General features: G+C 39.3%; 2 protein-coding genes across 2 annotated transcripts; both read right to left on the reverse strand.

Moving 5' to 3' along the window:
- Nucleotides 1-29: 29 nt before the first annotated feature.
- LOC137945847 (methyl-CpG-binding domain-containing protein 11-like) lies at nt 30-8,463 on the reverse strand. The gene is made up of 2 exons (XM_068791903.1): nt 8,053-8,463; nt 30-1,346 (listed from the first exon to the last, which is right to left on the reverse strand). The coding sequence occupies exons 1-2, from the start codon at nt 8,113-8,115 to the stop codon at nt 321-323; spliced, it is 1,089 nt and encodes a 362-aa protein (XP_068648004.1). The 5' UTR covers nt 8,116-8,463; the 3' UTR covers nt 30-320.
- A 421-nt stretch (nt 8,464-8,884) lies between these two features.
- Nucleotides 8,885-13,042, reverse strand: LOC137946206 (uncharacterized). Its single transcript, XM_068792420.1, has 4 exons — nt 12,641-13,042; nt 11,802-11,972; nt 10,246-10,806; nt 8,885-9,946 (listed from the first exon to the last, which is right to left on the reverse strand). The coding sequence occupies exons 1-4, from the start codon at nt 12,974-12,976 to the stop codon at nt 8,999-9,001; spliced, it is 2,016 nt and encodes a 671-aa protein (XP_068648521.1). The 5' UTR covers nt 12,977-13,042; the 3' UTR covers nt 8,885-8,998.
- Between the last annotated feature and the right edge of the window lie 54 nt (nt 13,043-13,096).

Below are 13,096 nucleotides of genomic sequence, written 5' to 3' on the forward strand. Positions count from 1 at the left end.
TTACATGATTAAAAGTAGGTCTCAAGATGTTGGGAAAATCAATAAAGACATTACAAAGTACACAGACAGCGTTCAGCAGTGTTGGCCATCATACGGTTACAGAGATCTACAAACTAAAACCTAGGTATGTTGATTACATATCTGCATGGACTCACATGTACCGGAAGTCCTATCAACAACAGTAAACATCCATTACCATCTAATAGTTACAGTCATCCAAAAGAACCCAGGACCAATAAAGGTTCTACTACAACAATGGACCACATCCAGCAGCTCACTTGAGAGGGTGCTGGGGGTGGTTCTGTATCAACACACCTGGGTCAATGAACTTCCTGTTCCTGAGATTTTGCTTCGCAGTTCTCACCATCTTGGCCCCCATTTACAATCACTTTATTCTCATTACTCGTCATATCCCCCACTTGCAGTGCTTGTTTCTCCTTCGACATGGGACCCTCTCCATTCTCTTTCTCTTTATTCCCATCAAGCTCCTGCTTCTTTTCCCCATCAACAACTTTTTCTGTTTGTTCCTCTTCCTTTTTCTGTGGTTCCTTCTCCGCTTCAATTTTTACCGGCTGTTTGACATCTTGTCCACCTTCACTTTCTTCAGGAATAGTTTCCTTGGTTTCCTCATCACCTTTCTTGAAGACTTCTCCATCATCATGCTTAACAGCTACATTCCTATCTGAATATTCTGAAGCAGCCTCAGTTTTATTATTGTCTGCCATCGAGGCTTCCATTTCATGGCCTTTATCCTTGGTGTCTTCAGAATTGGTTGTGTTTGTCACCTTGCCATCTATTTCAGTAAGCCCCTTCTCACCATCTTTATTATCTTCACTAGCTCCTTGTCCAGGTCCGTTACTTTCCTTTTCTTCCCCCAGCAAGTTTCCTTTCTCAACATCTTTATTATCTTCAACAGCAGCTTGTTCAGGTCTTTCATTTTCTTTTCCAGAAATCTCACTGTCTTTCATTTCAATTTCTTTCACACCTTGCTCCGTTTCCTCGATAGGAGAATCTTTGGCTTCCGTACTATCTTTCTGGGTCATCTCAGCATCCTGCACATGGTCTTCTTTCCCGTCTTGGTCATCCTTCTTCCTACCTGTTGATTTCCTACTTCGCTTCCTCTTGGTTCGACTTTCTTTGGGTGGTGTTGCTTTTACCTTTTCACTGATCCTTGCTGATCTCCTAGGAGTTTCACCCGTGCCCCAATCAAACTCAGAAATAAGAGGCCCACCGGGATGGGATTTGAGATACTGCTCCAATTGCCTTCTATTATTCATCTCTTCCCCATTGGGTGCAGTAAAGACAATTTCATTCTTCTTTGGTGTTCCTCCTTTCTTAGGCATAAACTGCAGGAAATATGATGACATAGCAATTATAATATTGGCTTAACAGCTTAATACCAACTTGACAAAACGGGAGACATGCTGGTAGCTCAGAAAAAAATTTCAGTAAATAAAATACATAAAAAACAAAAGAAGCTATGAGTTTAGACACGAAATCGAAAAATAAAGCAGAAGTAAAGAAGTAACTCAATTGCTCAAATGTAAGTCTTACTCAAAGAAGTAAAGATCATCACAAGGAAACATTAAACATGGAGTCAACTAGCACCTAATGCTGAGATAAGACATTATGTATAAACTACAGTTTGCCAAACTGTAATCTGAACAGAGGCCTAGCTTCAGGACCACAAAAAGGCCTATTCTGCTACCTGTTAGCAACTCACATATACAGCAGTTCCAATTGACACTATAATGGTTTATGGTGGTCTATCCAATTAGACAATGTTTATCCTCCGCACTAGCCACTTTAACCTTTTTGTTTCTAAATGTGCTATAAATTAGGATACTGAGGATTCATCTCCTCATAAATGGTCACCCAGAAAACATCAAGATGATGGATATAACAAACTCTGCCAAGCATATAATTTCTGTGAACCTTACTAAGGGGGCCTTTGCAGCTTTAATTTTTTTTTTTTTGCTTTCCTGTTAAAAGGTTCATAAAATTTCTGGAATAGAAACAGAATAACTAAGTAGAGCAATCCAATCTGAGGTTGCTTTTTCCTAAAAAACACTTTCAGAAATGATTTGCCTATCAAAACATATCACTTGAATGCCGAGAAATGAGAAATTTTAATTGGGAAAGGAAAGAAAAAACAGAGCAAGTGCTCAGACAGCAAAGAAAAGAAAACTACGAGGAAGTGAAAACCAGCCAGGTTATACTCTACACCCTCTTTAATGAAGGAGTCCGGAAAACTATTGATTGCACAAGGGATACGGGTACATGTGATTCGATATGAGTAAAGGTGACCCTAGTCCTGCAGAACGGATAATTAGGATGCCAGCCAAACCAGAAATCCAACATGGTTCCAACATTAAATTTTTGCCCTTCCTGACTGACTATTTGCATCTGTATTTTGCCAGCTCACTACAAAGCTAACCAAAGTGTAGCATTGTGTCTCAGATGTATTGCACAACTATAAAAGCACCAACCTCATTGATTACATTTAATGCTGCTCAAATAACCAGTCTCCTTGACGAGGTTCCTTCACGGAATGTTGGCAAATCTCTGGAAGCAGCGATCCATCCCACCTCAAATGTCTTTACAGTAATATATTTTACAAACATCACTGGCTACAGTTGCCAAGAACACATCACAGGCTGTTGGGGTCATCAGTCTTAAGATATCCCTAGCTCTGCATAGGAATAGCATGATTTACATTTTCCAGTAAATATCTAACAGGTTGATTTGCATGACAGCAATGTCTCTACTTGACATACAGATCCTGATTCATATTTGAATTAGGGATGGCATTAGAGCAGGATTTCCAAAACCCATGCCCTCTCTTTCGGAAAAAGCCCCAACCCATGCCCGCTCTAGTCAATGATAAGGATCAAGATAAAAGCCACCACAGAACAAAGAATGAATCCCCATCCGACCATACTCTAGAAAATGAAACAACCTATGTCAGACATTGTGCTTTGAAAGTATAGATATTTTTGGCCCCATGACTATTTTGGTAAGCCCCATATAAATCATTCAAAAGAATAACTATTTGAAAAGCAAACCTAAATAGACATAATTTATTTTATGCAGGCAGTTTTTTTCCCCCAAATCTTGTCCTGCTCTCAGCAAGGTGAGGCAAGGAAGTATTCCCATTTACTCTTGCCCTTCTTTTGTCCCTAATTTTTCACCCGAATATGCCTCCCAAATATTGTACCCCTGTTGCAACTTCAATTAAGCTTCCAACACATGTCTGGTATGATCTTGCTTGTAATGCAGAGCATCTCATTTCAAATGTCCTCATATTCTTTTTATGTCCACAGCTGGCTACATAAAAACCCGTGAATCAGCTTCCTAACTTGGTCATATTCCAAAAGTGACAACAATAATTGCCCCATAAAGTCATGCCTAGAATCCACAGAACCACTAGATACATTTTTGAAAATTCAGTGAAGCTCAACGGAATGCAAATTTCACCAAGTCAGGTAATTACTCCAAGTTACAGACAATAGGAAGACCATTCTGCAGCATTCAAGTATGCATTCCATGGGTAGATCTTCAATTTACAGCTGAATTAGATTTACATAACTATCCCTATATAACAGCCATTTATGCCTGGAAAGCTTAAAATGATCCTAAATGGAGATTAGTATTGCTCCAGAATGCATGGTCATAGTTCCAGCATAATCCTCTTGATTAGTACAAATTAAGCACTTCCCTCTCCCTTCATTCCCCTGCATCTTTAAAAAAAAAAAAAAAAAAATGTTCTAATGCATGTTCTTCTATTCATTTCTATTTTGAAAGTATTATGTATGGAAGGGACAACAAGTTCGAGCCTCGAACACTAGACTCTAGATGTGAGCAATAAAAGCACTGAATCATATTGAGAAATTACCAGTTCGTAGTAGCATCATGACTGGCCATTAGTAGACCAATCCAAATTTACTAATGACTAGTGATTAATGACTCAAATCTACAAGAAATTCTTTTCTTTTTGAGAATCTCGAGAAATTTATTAAGAAAAGAGAAAGCTCCAAAGGGCTAGTAAAAGGCTAAAATGAAAGAAAAAAATCAAGAAGATGAAGATGAACAAAAATGAAAGAAAGAAATCAAGAAGATGAAGATGAACAGATGAAGAAAAAAACAAGATAAGAATTTGAAATATAAGAATCCACAAAGAATCTGAAAAATGAAAATTAAAGTATAATTTAAGAAGGTACAAAAGCCATAAAGTCTTTCTAGACATTGTGGAAGAGCTCCATGTTGAGCAAATCAACGAAGTAACTGGACTGCAGATTTGCCCTTCACCGACAGTGGCTTGGAAAAAGAACTACTAGACTGCCCACAGTGATAACTCATATTATTGTTTCATGCCCTTGCTTTGGCTATGAATAGTAGGGACTGATCTTTGATTGGTTTTTCTGAATAGTTCAATTTTTTATTTACGAGGTCTCCTCTGAAGGATGGTATAACTTAGCATACTCTGATGGTTTCACAGCCAACTAGTAGATGGAGGTATTACAAAGGACAGTAAAGGTTTGCAAATGTGGAAGAATAAGGAAAACAACCTAGCCAAAGAAAACAAGATTGCAACTACAAAAGAAAAAAAAAAACAAAAGCCTTAGTAAAGAGATGCTTAGGTTGTTAGAAAAGAGATAACATGGGGTAGATCAAAGGATAAACTAACTCTCACAAATCTTCAAATCAAAAGGGAAAAGCAATTAGAACGCTTTGGTTTGTTTTAGATGCAAATATAAAACATTTGGGAACCAACAAAACTTTTTTTTAATGTTAAACTTCATATCCCATGAGACTCGAACCCAACCCCTCCCCCCCCCCTCCACACGGTGCCAATAATCATTGAACCAAAAAGCCCTTCCCACAAGATCCCCAAAACCCTGAAACACTTAAATATAAGAAACCTTCTTCAAGGATGGGATAAACAGTCAAAGGTTTGTTCAAGAAATCAAAACATACAATTGATGCATTGATGCAGTTCCCCGTGTTCTAGGAGGTCTATATATTACAAAAGATCGCAAGTCCAATCTTATTTTGGACTTGCCTAACTCAAGTTAGACATCAATACCTAAAACAAAAAAGTAAACGTTACTGAAACTTACTTTATTCTTAGCGCCACATTATTTGACACTAAATAAGTAAGCTAACTAACTTTCATTTGATTTGGAATTCTACTGACCAAGTTGTACCATTCTCTTTGAAACTTGTCGAAACTAAGAAACTCCCATGCGCTTTCGGGTATTTATTACTTCCAAAAACCTTTCTAATTTCCAACGCATGTGCTTCTTAATGGCATAGGAAGCTAAAGCTTGAAACGAAATAGAGTTGAATTTAAAAGCAAATCTGTCAAGTTAAAAGAAACTGATTCCTTGCTATTCATTTGCCTCTAAAACATTTGCTAATGAACATTAAAAATATTCCTTAAAGTGTGTTTGTGCCGATCTGAAAGTGTAGGAAAAAAAATGTTATAAGAAAAATTTCCAACATTTGTGCCATTTTTTGGGAAGAAAAATTTTCCTCTTGACTTTTCTTGATTCCTCCTCTTACCTTTAAGAAATACTAAGAAGGATCGGAAAATAAGTCTCCTATTGCTCCAATAGGAAACTATAGGCAAAAAAAAAACAAGAAGCATTAAAGTGATTCTTAATCACTTACCTCTTCTTTTAACCTTATTTTTTATTATTTATAAAAAAATAATTTACTTCAAGTGAAAATACAAACACCATAACTAATTCCAGATGTCTTCTATGGCAGCACAAACGCAAGAAAACTGGTCAAAGGGATTTTTTTCCAATAGGAAATTTTTCTCCAGAGAAAATTAGTCAAAGAGAAAATGATTTTCCCATCGTTTGGTTTTCCAATGGCAGCACAAATAGTCTCTCAAGAGTTTTTGAACTTTTTTTTTCAACAGTAACACTCTTGGAATAGGTATTTGAACTTTATTTAACCCAAAACAAGCTCATCAATCTCTCTGAATCCCTAATTAATTAATTATCCAGCTTCACCTTATTTGATCTTCTGAAACACTTTACACACTCTAAATTCATCATACAACTTCCATGTAATTCTTTCAAAACTTTTGAAGGTCTTGGTTGTTGCGACTCTGAGATGCAGCAAAGATTTAGGAATTTTCTTCAACACCCTTACCCAAGAAAACCCAAGAAAAATTTCATGGAAGCCCCTAACTGGATCAACTGTATACTTATTCCACAGGAATCTAGTTGGATATTGAAGTCATTTCAGGCTTCAACTCTAGCAAATGTGCATCTCTCCCATCATATCATAAGGACTCAACCACATCTTTCAACACAAGAAAAACAAAAGAGAACTATTGGAGGTCTTAATTTCTCAAATAAACTTCTCAATTTCCAAGACGGAGAGGCTCTCAAGTACACCATGGGGAAGTCAACTTCTTCACTCATATAGGTCAAGATCACAACAAATTTAGAAAAAGAGCTCAATGGGAGTAGAATAAAGCCACAGTGGGCCATACTCTGTTAACTGTTGTAGAACTATGCACTAATAAAATACATCAATGATCAGAATAAAGCCATGGTCAAACACAAACAGCTCAACAGGAGTAGCACCAGTGACTCAAGTGTCCAAAAAAAATTCTATCTTAAAAGCACAGGAAGCCTAAAAAATGAATCCAAATTCTGGCCTTCTCCTCCATCTACTTCATAGCAAAGAGGGAGCCTCTCCGCAGGAAATTTCACCAGGTGATGCACTTCCCTTGTAACCGAGGCCTGAGCTGTCCCCACCACTACCTTGAGGGCTAAGGCTCCTCCCCCTCCCATATCATAATTCTTTCATTCTTTCAATGTAAAGAAAGCACACCAACATATAACAAAAAAAATTTCAGGCCCTCGCACGTTATTACCATCATAAAGATAAATGATGATTAGCCCATATCAAAGGATTGGATGAGACTAAGACAAGTGCCGTCCCAGTAATATTTCAGCCCTTTAGTATCAGAAAGGTCCAAGGGTCATACTTGTAGGAAGTTGTTACCTTCAAGTCAAATACGATACACATTTATATCCAAAAGAAACGGCCTCCAGATCATGAAAAATCACTAAAAAAATGATTGCCACAGTGATAACAAGAAAGGGAAAGAACAATCACTCTTCTCAAATTGAAAAGGAGAAAAATTAATTCCACACCATCTCAAATCATGCCCTTCTCATGAAAAAGACGCCTTTAAAATCATACATCTGGCCGTGAATTCTCCACCAAAAAATCTGGCTGCAAAACCCTAAAAGTCCCTTTTCCATGCATGCCACCTGTATACCACAACCGGAGAGGAGAAGAGCTACCACCAGCTTTACATATCAAACAAGAAAGACTTCTTGGGGAAAGTCACAAGCAAAAAAATTGCACATTGTACTGTTACTACGATAAGAAAATAAGGAAATAAAACAGGGCATATATTATACATTCGCTATAAGAAAAAAAATAAGGGAACAAAACAGGGTATGCGTGCAAACAAGGAGAAAGATACAGGACGCTTGCTTCTGAACGATTAAATTAGAGAAATTCAACTTCACTACTAGCGCTTATTTCAGATGAAATTAATATTCAATGGCGAGCGGGTGAAGTAAAACAAGACACGGATTTAGAACAAACAGAAAAAAAGGGGAGTACTATTGAAAATTTTATGCAATAGAAAAAAAAAAAAAAAACCCTAGCAATCACGATTGCAGCACTAATCAATTTCACGAAGCCTAGCAACCCACCCATCACAAAGGAAGCTATTTCCTCAACCAAGCAACAACGTCACAAAGATATACAGTGCAGAAAGTCAGTTTATTTGAAGATACATTTAAAGAGGCAAAGCCAGAAAAACTAAAAAAAATGCACAGATAACGCAGTTAAAAATTAAAAAAAAAATTCACAAAGTGAAACAGAAGTAGAGATTTCAGAATTATACAAGCAGACTAGAGCAAAAGCATTAATTCCCACAAATACAGCCGTAGCACAACTAATTATACATAATTCGAACAAAATTAAACAGCGGAGAGAAAGCAAAAAGACCTTTTTCTTCCAGCCAGCAGGGGCAGGAAGCTCCACAGAGACGATTTCAGAATCGCTCGCCATTTTACTCTGTCAAACCAAAAATACCCAACCCCAGCAAAACAAAGAACCAAGCACCTCCGTGCACTCTTTGAGCTCTAAAGAACACAATTCCGGAACAGCAAAAGCAGAAGCTCCAACTGCGTCAATCCGGCGAAGCGTGTGCGTACCCCAGGTCGGAAGGTGAGAGAAAGCGTTGAGAAAGCAGGGAGTCGTCGGTGGTGACCGGTGAAGGAGCGTGAGTGTGAGTATGAGAGAAGCGCCAGAGGGACATGACCCGAGAGCGGGGAGAGCGCGACGGTTTGGATCACGTTCCTCAAGTCGGCGCCTTAACTGAATTGGGATTTCCGTTTCATGTCCGCTGAGCCGGGACACGGCTATTACCCCGATTCATGTCATCTGTCATCATTTTTATCAAATAAAACTTAATAATCACTGCCACTTTAACAAATAAAGCAAGACAAAATCGGAGCCGGAAAGGGATATTCCCTTCGCCACTTCGCTCCTGCAAAACCAATCCACCGCCGTATCTAATAAACCCGTCCCGACTCTTTTTTTATATTTTAATATTATTATACTATCCGCTTACATTAAGTGGGACCCGTTTCTACATCCGGGTCCACGTGGTGCTCGCCTCTGTTCAGCAAGGATAACGGTCCATCTCGGCGGTTATTAGAATCTCCCAGACTTCTCAAATAATATCATTTTTATAAATTACAAATATATTTAAAATATGATTTTTTTTAATTTTATAAACTTAGATGACATTTTAATGTAGTAAAAATGGGTAAATTGCTAAATAAAAGAATTAACGTCTGCAAACATTTTGTTTAGGTATTCATTAACTTAGACAAAGCCGAAGAATGTAAACTTTACAAGATTGTCACCTGACCGCTAATCACAACTGTTAGTATCTGAGGATGCCTCCTCCATCATCTGAGGAGAAAGACTCGGACGATGCGGATGAAGCAGGCTGTGTCAAATGGAACTCTATCTGTAACTTATGATGGGGAAAGCTGACGCTTGATGCTTTTCCCTTCTTCACCTCCTCCTCCAATTCCCTTACCGGAATGGCTGCTAGGAATCTCTTAATATATTCTTTACAACAGTCTTTACCCCTACAAATTAACCCTTCTTCATCTTCCTGCCTCCCATCACCATTCACGCCAGCCTTTGCCATCTCTCCTCCTGAACTATACATTCTTGTTGCATCATCGAATCTTACTATGTAAGCCAGCTGACACCCTTCAAATAGCCTCTCTCCTAGTGTGTCGATAATGTAAAACGCATCGGGATCTACTTTCAACAGAAAGAAGTGGTCATTCCAACTAACAATATAAACATGCTCCTCCCCGCTGTTTGTGTTAGCACTAATCTCATCCCATATTGAATCAAATGACATTGCACCTTCCAAGAAGTCGAAGCTATCTGGGTTAAAGAATCCGATGAAAGACTTCTCTGCTGCAATAGATATCGGCCTTATGCCTTCCTCTAGCACTGTTTCCAAGTCAAAGTGTTTGTCAGGAAAGCGTTCGAGAAAGGCTTTGTTCTCACAAAGTTTTTGCCACTCAAACGACCCTTCTTTTAGGAGAGCATCAAACTGCAATCTTGTGGGTAGCGAACCAAGGTTGTTATGCACCCAATCAGAGATAACAGCCACGAGAACTGCACAAGCGCTCTCACCAGAAGCACTTTCACTTCGTTGATCGATTGAAGCAAAAGAGACAAGGGATCTGATCTTGGTCAGCCCGTCTCTGCTGGCTATTTCTTTCTCTTCCCAAGAATCCACCTTGAAATCTTCATCTTTGAAATTGGGGTTTAGTGGTACTACACTGTTCACAGTTTCATCTCTCGTCTGCAAGGAAAAAACATAGAGTCAGGCTACCAGTAGAAAAGCAATAATGGAATATGATATGATGTAAAAAAATTTATTTAGCATCTTTTTGGTAAACAAGCAATGGCCAGCTAGAATGGAATATGATATGACGTAAAAAACTTTAGTTAGCATCTTTTTAGTAAACAAGCAATGGCCATGAAGTTCAGATCACCGTATGTAGATTATGTTACAAGAATGGAGCATACAATGCATAGTCCTTGCAATAGATATTAAGCATCATCTACAGTTTTTCACCTAAAGGGCGATGAGTACATTACCTTGCATAAAGACAAGGACTTGTTGGAGGAAGATTCAAGCTGTCGGCGTACAGAGTCTATGTCGTCTCCACCTTCTTCATCATTCCCTTTCTTAAGTAGAGGCTCATCCTTTCTCCTCCCTGCCCTGAAACTCAACTTCCTCTTCCTCCATGACAACAATCCACCCACCAGATTTGACTCCGAGACAGAGTTTGTGCCCTTGCCACTATCCATATTACCATGACCATAATAAACAGATGAGTTGTCTCCAGGAATATCGAGAACAAGGTTAACAGCAGAAGTGATGGAACCATAGCCCAGTTCATCAGGCCTGGCTCCCCCAGATTCTTCATCAGGCCAGTCCTCACTATCACAATTGCATGAGTCATCTGTTTCCCCAGAAAACCTTGGAGAGATCTTCTCATCAATTGGGTTTTCCGTTTCCTCCGTTGGGATCTTGTTCTTCTTCTTCACACGCCTAGATGATGATACATAGCTAGTCATCCTCTTCAAAAAGCCATCTTCTTGAACAGTTGCAGATGCTTCCTCGGAAGTTCTCATCTCAACAAAGCCCATAGAGATCTGCACATGGACGCAGAAGACTTCCAATTAACTACAGTTTTTATTGTAAGAAAGTGACCAGCCCAAGCCCTAACAGAAATTCTAGGTAATTCAATAGGTAATGCCAACAGGCAATCAAGTGATTAAAGAGAACCATAAAGACTGGCCCACATTTTTAACCAGGCATTTGATGTCTGAATCACCTCCCATAATATATTATCGAGGTTTCTTTCATCAAATAGGGTTTGCAACAAGCATTCAACACGGAAGTTGTAGTTTTGAGTTATCTTCTCGTCCCATCTATCTTTTCTTCCTTAAGTATGACATGGCCTTCATTACATATAGACCATCCTACAGGGATGGATCACTGAATGATACCTGTCTCCCCCAAAGAAGAATGACCAACTCAATATGACACAAGATTCCAATCCACAACGCAGAAGAAAACTTTGGATTATCCAAACAACAAAGGAATAATCTCATGTCTTCTCACTAGCTGTGTCCTTTTTCTTCATAAATTCTCTTTGAAACCTCTAAATATCACCAAACACCTGGATACTACAGTGCTAGATTGATTTTAGATATGTAGAAAAAGAGTAGAAATTCTATTACCTCCGAAGTCTCTGGGGTAACTTCTATTGAAGCCTAAACCCAGAGAGAGGATAATTAGACAGGACCAATCCAAGTCTACCGTGAATCAGAGGATAAAATTGTTCAAATTGGATTCAGAAGAGAGCTCTTTTTAACAGCCAGAGCGCCAATGAGCGACAAGAAGACCAGAACTCTGCAAAGGTTGATAAGATTTCGCATCCGACATGAAACAAGAAACCAAATGCTCCAAAAATATTTCCTTGTTTACGAGTTTCCTATGCGGTAATTTCCATTACTATTCCAACTTTATGTAAATATTTTCAGGGTCATTTACTTTCGTAATTCCCACATCTCTTTCCCTTCGCGTTAAACAAAATGAACAGAATCCAGCTAGAAAACGGTGATGACAGAAGCTGGAGACTTACGTGAAGCAAAGCATCGTTGGCAACGCCAGAAAGCTTTAGAGGAACAGGAAGCTTCCTTTCGAGCTGCGATAAGCTTTCCTTTTCCTTCTGCAATTCCCAAGCTACATCCGCAAGGTTCAGAGATACCGATCCGATCACCGACAGCCTGTTTCCTTCTTCGTCCGCTTCACCCTGAAACGCAATGTTTCCTTAATTACAACGGAAGTACTCGAATCAAAAAAAAAAAAAGCAGAAAAAAGGACGGAAAACATTATACAAGCTAATCTGGCGTGTATTGCAATTTTGCAACGGCTAATTCCTGGAAGAGGCCCAACGGTCAAATCAGGCCCGATAATTTCTAGGTCTTTCTAAATATGTTTTACGCCGTGCCCGTTTTGCACTGCGTAAACGGCAATGTATAAGGTGGTTGAAAAGGTCAAACAATTGGCTGAGTCAGCAACCCCATGCCACCTCGAACACGGGTGTAGGTGGGCCCCTTGACGGTCAACGGTCAGCTTCTGTGAGACTTAGACGAACCTTGACGGTTCAGATCTACCCATAAACACGAAAAAAAATATACCAACCCGAATTGTGTACCGATCATTTGGGTTCATCTCAGTTTCAAGCAGTGTTTTTTCTTTTTTTCAATATTTTGAGTCTTCGTCTTCTTTATTTTCTTTTTGATTCAGAATTTCAAAGAGGAATGCAGAAACTGAATCCATTTATCTCGATTTAAATTTTAATTGACAGAAAAAATTTACGCAAAAGGAAACAATATGATACAGAAGGATCTCAACAAGGAAGGCAGAAGAGAAAGATCGATTTCGTGACACAGAGAGATGGAGGAAGCTGAAACTCACATAAAGAAGCGAAATGGAGACGTCCCAGGCAATGAACGATTGATGCTTGTGCAGAACCTGAAACCTGCAAACATTTTCAAATTCATCCCCAAATTCCACCACCTCACCATCCACCCCTCTCGTTTCCGAAACGTTCCGCTTTCCCTTCCTGTCGTCCTTCCTCCTGAGATTAACCAGACCCCCTGTTTTCGCAGGGCCCTTCCACCTCATCTCCACCAACGCCACCTTCCCTCCCCCTCCGCCCCCTCCGAGCCCTTCCACTCTTAGCACCTTCACCTTCACCTGGAACCTCCTCGTCTCCGACGCCGGCGCCGGCCACGGCGACCATTTCATCATATTTCCGAAACCGCGAAAACTCCTCTCCCCTTTCCTCTCTTGCTTCTTGTGTGGAAACAGGAAACTGGAAACTGGAAACGGGTCTTTCTACCGTCAAAATGTCTACGTTTTAAAGGGGGG

This window comes from Aristolochia californica, unplaced genomic scaffold, assembly GCF_029961685.1.
Source record: "Aristolochia californica isolate CCGP_79_NKW_82.1479 unplaced genomic scaffold, dmAriCali1.0.hap1 SCAF_12, whole genome shotgun sequence".
NCBI classification, from domain to species: domain Eukaryota; kingdom Viridiplantae; phylum Streptophyta; class Magnoliopsida; order Piperales; family Aristolochiaceae; genus Aristolochia; species Aristolochia californica.

What these genes read in the sequence shown, in the direction of transcription:
- LOC137945847 (XM_068791903.1), bottom strand. Translation starts at nt 8,115, where the DNA reads ATGGCGAGCGATTCTGAAATCGTCTCTGTGGAGCTTCCTGCCCCTGCT. An exon ending in CTGCTGGCTGGAAGAAAAAG is followed by an intron (nt 1,347 to 8,052) that starts GTCTTTTTGCTT and finishes TATTTCCTGCAG; the next exon opens with TTTATGCCTAAGAAAGGAGG.
- LOC137946206 (XM_068792420.1), bottom strand. Translation starts at nt 12,976, where the DNA reads ATGATGAAATGGTCGCCGTGGCCGGCGCCGGCGTCGGAGACGAGGAGG. An exon ending in TCTCCATTTCGCTTCTTTAT is followed by an intron (nt 11,973 to 12,640) that starts GTGAGTTTCAGC and finishes ATTGCGTTTCAG; the next exon opens with GGTGAAGCGGACGAAGAAGG. An exon ending in CCAACGATGCTTTGCTTCAC is followed by an intron (nt 10,807 to 11,801) that starts GTAAGTCTCCAG and finishes GTCCATGTGCAG; the next exon opens with ATCTCTATGGGCTTTGTTGA.